Source organism: Oncorhynchus mykiss, chromosome 3 (assembly GCF_057628025.1).
Source record: "Oncorhynchus mykiss isolate SJ-2025 chromosome 3, ASM5762802v1, whole genome shotgun sequence".
NCBI lineage: Eukaryota > Metazoa > Chordata > Actinopteri > Salmoniformes > Salmonidae > Oncorhynchus > Oncorhynchus mykiss.
Window position 1 is genome coordinate 25,980,931 of NC_143024.1, and position 7,598 is coordinate 25,988,528.

Consider the following 7,598-nt stretch of genomic DNA (forward strand, 5'->3'; position numbering starts at 1 on the left):
TCCACTGAGAGGCTCTTGCTGCCAAGGGAATGCCTGACAGCTTGAAGACGTTTTGGACACTACAGTGAAAATGGTTAACTTTGTTAATTTGGGAAAGGCGTGCTGCTAGCAGGACACCTCGACAACGTCCGGTGAAATTGCAGAGCGCCAAATTCAAATTAAATTACCATAATATTTAATATTCATGAAAATACAAGTGTAGTACATCAAAATAAAGCCTAACTTGTTGTTAATCCAGCCGCCGTGTAAGATTTCAATAAGGCTTTATGGTGAAAGCAAACCATGCGATTATCTGAGGACAGCGCCCTGCATACCAACACATGAAAAACATATTTCAACCAGGCAGGTGCGACATGAAAGTCAGAAATAGCGATATAAAAAATGCCTTACATTTGATCTTCTGTTGGCACTCCAAAAGATCACAAATGGTCCTTTTGTTCGATAATGTCCTTCTTTGTATCCATAAAAACTCAGTTTAGCTGGCGTGCTTCAGTCAATAATCCATCCTGTTTCCCTCCATCAAAATGCATACAAAATGAATCCCAAACGTTACTAATAAACTTTTCCAAACAAGTCAAACAACATTTATAATCAAACCTTAGGTATCCTAATACGCAAATAAACTATACAATTTAAGACCGAGAATAGATCGAGTTTCGCACACGACTTGCCTATCTGGGTGATGTTTTTTCTTGCCTGAATGATCCGAATCTAGGATTACAGGGGCTCTCTGCAACTATTCAATGTGCGGGACAAAATTGAGGCTATGATTAAGAAGTTGGAGCTCTTCTCTGTCTGCATTAACAAGGACAACACACAGGTCTTTCCATCATTGTATGATTTTTTTGTGTGCGAAAGAACTCAAGCTTACGGACAATGTCAAATGTGATATAGCGAAGCACCTGAGTGAGTTGGATGTGCAATTACGCAAGTACTTTCCTGAAACCGATGACACAAATAACTGGATTCGTTATCCCTTTCATGCCCTGCCTCCAGTCCACTTACTGATATCTGAAGAAGAGCAACAAGCGGTTCTGTGTAAATCAAATTTAATCAGAAGCCACTGCCAGATTTCTGGATTGTGCTGCGCTCAGAGTATCCTGCCTTGGCAAACCACGCTGTTAAGACACTGATGCCCTTTGCAACCACGTACCTATGTGAGAGTGGATTCTCGGCCCTCACTAGCATGAAAACAAAATACAAGCAGACTGTGTGAAATGATTTAAGACCGACTCCAATACAACCCAACATTGCAGAGTTATGTGCATAATTTCAAGCACACCCTTCTCAACCTGTGGTGAGGTATTGACAATTTTCGATGAACAAATAAGGTTTTATATGTAAGATGGTTAAATAAAGAGAGAAATATTGATTATTATTTGTGCCATGGTCCTATAAGAGCTTTTTGTCACTTACCACGAGCTGGGGTGTGACAAAAACTCACACTCATTCTTATGTTTAAGAAATGTATCGTATAGTGTGTTTGTGTGTGGCAGGCTTTACAATGATTGCAAAAAACTTCGGAGTGCGCTGACCCTGATGCTAGATGGGGTACGCAGCTGGATGTTGAATGTTTGGAGGGGTACGGGACTATAGAACGTTTGGGAACCACTGCACTACAGCTATCACAGCAAACTAGGGACTGAGGCATGCTTTATATTTCCTGCCTCTCCCTTTTCTGCTACTCTGTTATTCTGCTGCAAAATGAGTAACATGAATTTCCATTGACTCAGATAATAAAATGTGATCCATTGCATCTTTTTAATAGCCAACTGTTGTTCATACTTGAACCTCTTCTGACATCTCTCTGGTGTAGGTCTGCTATCCACGGCCGAGGTCTGTTCTGCAAGAGGAACATCGATGCTCAGGAGATGGTCATCGAGTATGCCGGCATCGTCATTCGCTCAGTGCTCACAGACAAGCGAGAGAAGTATTACGATGGCAAGGTGAGATCAATCAGTCCAGAGTGTGTTTGAGACGACATAAGCCCTATGGTTTGTCCCAACGAGACCTTAGTTGGTGGACTTTTTTAAGTCCACTAATTGTTATTGTACATAATATACATAATTGTACATAATTATTGTACATAATACATGTTTTTTAAAATGTTACCCCGTTTTCTCCCCAATTTCGTGGTATCCAATTGTTTTTAGTAGCTACTATCTTGTCTCATCTCCACAACTCCCGTACAGGCTCGGGAGAGACGAAGGTTGAAAGTCATGCGTCCGCCGATACACAACCCAACCAAGCCGCAGTGCTTAGCATCCAACCCGGAAGCCAGCCGCACCAATGTGTCGGAGAAAACACCGTGCACCTGGCAACCTTGGTTAGCGCGCACTGCGCCCGGCCCGCCACAGGAGTCGCTGGTGCGCGATGAGACAAGGATATCCCTACCGGCCAACCCCTCCCTAACCCGGACGACGCTAGGCCAATTGTGCATCGCCCCACGGACCTCCCGGTCGCGACCGGTTACGACAGAGCCTGGGGGCGAACCCAGGGGATCTGGTGGCACAGCTGGCGCTGCAGTACAGCGCCCTTAACCACTGCGCCACCCGGGAGGTCAACATAATACATGTTAAACTAAAACTAAGTGCCCTGTCTCTTTTCCCTCCTTCCTCCACAGGGTATCGGCTGCTACATGTTCCGTATCGACGACTTTGACGTGGTGGACGCCACCATGCACGGCAATGCGGCACGCTTCATCAACCACTCGTGCGAGCCCAACTGCTACTCGCGCGTCATCAACGTGGAGGGCCAGAAGCACATCGTCATCTTCGCCTTGCGCAAGATCTACCGGGGCGAGGAGCTCACCTACGACTACAAGTTCCCCATCGAAGACCCAGCAAGCAAGCTCAACTGCAACTGCGGGGCCCGGAAATGCAGACGCTTCCTCAACTAGGGGCAGGAGGAGGACTTGGTACTGCCACAGTCTCTGCAGGGGAAACAAGGCACAAGGGAACGGGGTGAGAGCAGAGGCAACAGAGGAAGAGGTTAAAAGCCTTAAATTAAGGTTTTACTGGGTTGGGAGGTGGGGGAGGAGAAAATACAGGGGAAGATGAGCCACTACGAAGAGACTGGGAGAGGAACCAGGGCCAGGAGATGGGGAGCAAGAGGGAAGAGGACCGCCACACAGGGACATGCATCCATAAGCTCACATTGGCTCCTAACCAATATGCATCTGCCAGAGGTTGGGCAAGTTCGCCACAGAAGAGAGCGGAAGTAGCTACCGTTATAGCGTGTGGTTTTTTCTTGAGAACAGGATACTGAACGCATATTGTGGTTATGCTGGTTCTATGTTGCATGAAGGTATTTTCCTTGACGCCATAACGTCAAGCACTTTCTGTTGAAATAAGGGTGGACCAGAAAAGCTAGACTTCGAGAGATTCCTCATCTTTTTTTGTTGGGGGGGCAGGGGGAGATTTTTAATTTCGACACCCATAATCATGTTGGCTCCATCCTCTCTAGTTGATCCCTTAGCCATATCTCCATCTTTACTTGATTTATTAATCATTGTTTTATTTATTTGAAATTATTTTTCACAGAGCTCATCATGCGTCAGGTTGTACATATTTGCTTTCCGTTGACTGTTCAGAGAACCATGGTGCTAGATATGATGTGCCATAGACTTTGTGGCTCCTAGGTCAGAGACCCAGCAAATAATACCTATTTTTCTATCCATTCTCCACTCCCCTGTCACACAGACCGGGGAAGAGACCTCCATTATGTTCAGTTAAACGGTTAGATAACAGTGTCACCCTTAAAGAGTTTGCTGCAGCTAAATCATATCTTTAAGAACTTTCCCTTCACCATTTTTGCATGTAGCAAACACTACCCAATCCAAGAGTGATGAGTGTAGCTCTTTTTTTATTTAAAAATATATTTTATTACTATCATGGCAAATGCTGATTACCTTTTGCAATAATATTAGGCCTACTTCTTTGCAACAGTTGCACATCTTTAGTGAATTAACAAAATCCAGACTCCATATTTCTCAACAGTCACTGGAGTTAACAAAGTACTGACTTCTCCTTCTGACATTCTCTGCCAACCACAAAGCGTGGAACACTGTCCATGTTACACCACTAAGAGATGTGTTATAAATTCTATATATACCTGACTGTGGACTGACAGCACCCCTGTGCACTAGAGATCTCAAGCATAGCATTAGGCCAGTACTGTACTGTATGTTGCTCAGTAGGATGGCTTTAAGAGATAATAATGTCTTGGTGTAAAACCAAGATAGGGAGAGAATGCACTCAGCACCTTAACATTTGCTGTCATACAACTTTAGACAACGCTGTCAGTCAGTTCAGTCAGACATATTAGGACATCAAATGTACACCCTGTTGTTCACATCTTTACAATAAGAGATTGCTTGAGCTCTAGAATAGTTGTATTTATTCATGTTTCTGTTCAGATTTTGGACTGGTGAAACTAGCTGTGCTTTGTATAAATGGTGGTCTAGTGGGAAATCCTCCTCCCCTCGTTTCCTCTTTTTGTTTACTTTGTTACTTCTTCTTTCTCTTATTTGAACCTTGATGTTTGAGGACAGTTGTGTATTACATTTCAGCCTTTACACAAGACATTGTTCTAAAGCAGGTATTTTTTAATTGTTTTTGATTGTATTTCTTTGTTCTGGTAGAATTTTCATGGAGAAAGTACAGCAGGCCTTAGTATCGGCAGGCCATATAACAGGAGAATATCAAGCATTCGAGTCATGCTGTTCTTCCCATCTGCGTGCTACAGAGAACCCTTCAAGGTACAGATAATATTCTAAAGGAAATGAGCACTGTCCTTTTGAAATATAATACCCAGTAAGGAAGAGCTTAAACCCACCAGCCTGTGCGACCAATCAGTGAGATGGAGCCTGTATTCCCATTTGTCAATCATCTACACCCTTAGCAGAGTTTGCCAATAACAGGATGCATCTTTTTCAGGGATACGGCTATCCTTAACCTAGCTTCCTTTTTCGCTGAAAACCTGATGTTGTAACACCGCTCAGAGCAGGTTTCTCTATGCCCACTCCACTCCCTAACCTCTTGCCAGGATTCTACCTCAGTTGTTCTGACAGATGTTAAAGAATACTAATGCAAAAAAGAGGATGATGACAATATAATAAGAGTAACGTGGTTTTAATGTCCTGCAGAGCTGGCCTGTGTGTTCGATGAAGCATACAAAGCACTAGTTGTAAACCTGAAGTTACCATGACGATCTCTCCCAGAACTGGTTCAGAAAGCTGTATGTTCTATATGGTAGGGTTATTTTAAAGTATAACAAAGTGTAAAAGACATGAAAATATGTGTGAACTTGTCTTTGTTACCTTGTACAAATAAACCCTGAGTTTGTAAATAATTGTATACATATTTCTAAACCCGTTTAATTTTTCTATGCACTTTTTTTATTTATAATGTTATTTGCTTAATAAAGATGTTAAGATGTTTGAACAAATTGGACTTGATCATTTGAAAATTGAATTAAACAAATGCTAATATGACATTTATATAACATGCAATGTATAAATACAGCAATATCATTGGTTGGCGATATTACGTTTGACATAAGATGAAAAATGAATGTGAGGGCCAGGTTGGGAACAAAAACACTTGTTCTGAGCGCCTGAGATCTGACACACATCTGTCACGCACATCAAATCAGTTTCCTTGATCTTCCGATTTTGTGTGAGGATAATGTTCTATATACTGATCTTTACAGGAAACCTATTGATCGTAACAGTTTGAAGGCTGATAGCTGTCACCCGCTTCCCATGAAATACAGTTTGCCCTACAGCCAATTCTGTCGAATAAAAAACAATCCGATTGACAGATATGGCTGAGATGCAAAAATAATTCTAGGAGAGGGGGTACAAAAATCCATAACTAATTCTTACACAGGGACACTCAATCTTAACTGAATAATTGTTTATTTGTCAGCGTGCTGGAGAGGTTCCAACCAACTCAATGCAGCATAGTACACATGTCTGTCAGAAAAACTTGGCAGTCCCAACCGTTGTCTTATACACAGACAAGTTATATTTGCATGATTTGGCATAATTTATTCATCATTACCGTTTTGTTTCATCCACTGTCCATTGTTACCCACCAATACGGTTTCATAACGTGACAGACCAACACATCACGAGGATTCTTTCTCTAAGCTGATACCTTGAAACAGATCTTTTGTTTGTTCTCAAAACACGGTCTGGGCCTACTGCCAAATTGCAGCTACTCATAGGTGTGATTTGTCCAGTCAGCCACATTGCATGCGCACAGAAATTAGATAAGAATGGCAAAAACAAAATGTCCCTTAATCTCTTTCAAGGACAGTCTCGCAAAAAGCATTCTTGCATCCTCACTACCCCTCATTTAAAGTGCTCCGAACAAATTAAGGAAATCGTTCACAAACATTGCCACATTCTATGATCCGATGACACTATCGGTAATGTGTTTTCGGACCCTCCCTTGGTCATATGTTCACGGGGCAGAAATCTCTGATCAATTGGTGAACCTATTTACCACCCCAAAATACTCCTGCACAATGTCTATTTGCACCTCTAGCGGATGGAGACTACAAGTAACAGCTGCGCTCAATACAATGTCACTTACAAATGTAGATCCTTTAAACACCCCCAAACAGGGAAACAGATCCCGATCAAAGGTGTTATCACGTGCTCTGCTAAAGCAGTTATTTATCTTACAACTTCAATTTCGTCCCTACGTTATATCGGCACCTCTCCCAAGGAGAGGGGGTGACCTCGACAATTTGTTAAAACGAGAGGCTGCCTGGATTTTTACTTTAAAGACCCTTGTTCCCCTCGGTCTCAACGTAGACTTTGATCTGAAGCCATTACTGTGATCTTGCTATTCATTATAAATGTTTGTAGGCCTATGTAGCAAAATGTTATCTATGATTGTATGCTATCCATTCATGTATGTTCTATTTATATCTGAAAATTAACCAATGATATCAAGCCACACCCGGTCATGATTACAGACACTTGTGTGTCCTTCGACACAATATAAACTAGTCTTCCCACAGTGTTTGTCATTATACCCTGATGAAGACAGCTTGTCTGTCAACGTTGGTTATTAGGAGCTCAGATGCAATAATATACTAACCTAGAGTGTGTAGCTCTTCTTTTTCAGGACACCGGGATTAACATCCCTGCTTTAAGTGATAAGTGCCATGTTATCGCAGTTAAATATCTTACTTGAACCCTAATGCAAGTGTTCCCAATCACTGCCTTGGGGCTTTGGGGTCCCCAAGAAAAGCATGCCTCCTACTGGCCCTCCTGTTATATCCCAGTACCTTGGCAGGGGGTAGAGACTCGCGGTTGTATCAGGATGGAGCCATCTCTTTCGGACCCAACACAGAACACACCCAGACTAGCATTCCAGAGGGACATCAGAGACTGTAACGTTCTTTGCTTCACGGAAACATGGCTCACTGGAGAGACGCTATCGGAGTCGGTGCAGCCAGCTGGTTTCTCCACGCATCGCGCCGACAGAAACAAACATCTTTCTGGTAAGAAGAGGGGCGGGGGCGTATGCTTCATGGTTAACGAGACGTGGTGTGGCCACAACAACATACAGGAACTCAAG

General features: G+C 42.8%; 1 protein-coding gene across 5 annotated transcripts in view; it reads left to right on the forward strand.

Moving 5' to 3' along the window:
• The window catches only part of LOC110510370 (histone-lysine N-methyltransferase 2A), a 74,723-nt gene extending 69,275 nt beyond the window's left edge, over window positions 1-5,448 (forward strand). For all 5 annotated transcript variants that reach the window (XM_021591722.3, XM_021591744.3, XM_090226389.1 and 2 more), the window contains 2 exons: window positions 1,817-1,946; window positions 2,624-5,448. In XM_021591722.3, coding sequence (XP_021447397.3) covers window positions 1,817-1,946; window positions 2,624-2,899 — 406 coding nt within the window. In that variant the 3' untranslated portion in view covers window positions 2,900-5,448. The remainder of the gene's footprint in view (window positions 1-1,816; window positions 1,947-2,623) is intronic.
• The last annotated feature ends 2,150 nt before the right edge of the window (window positions 5,449-7,598 follow it).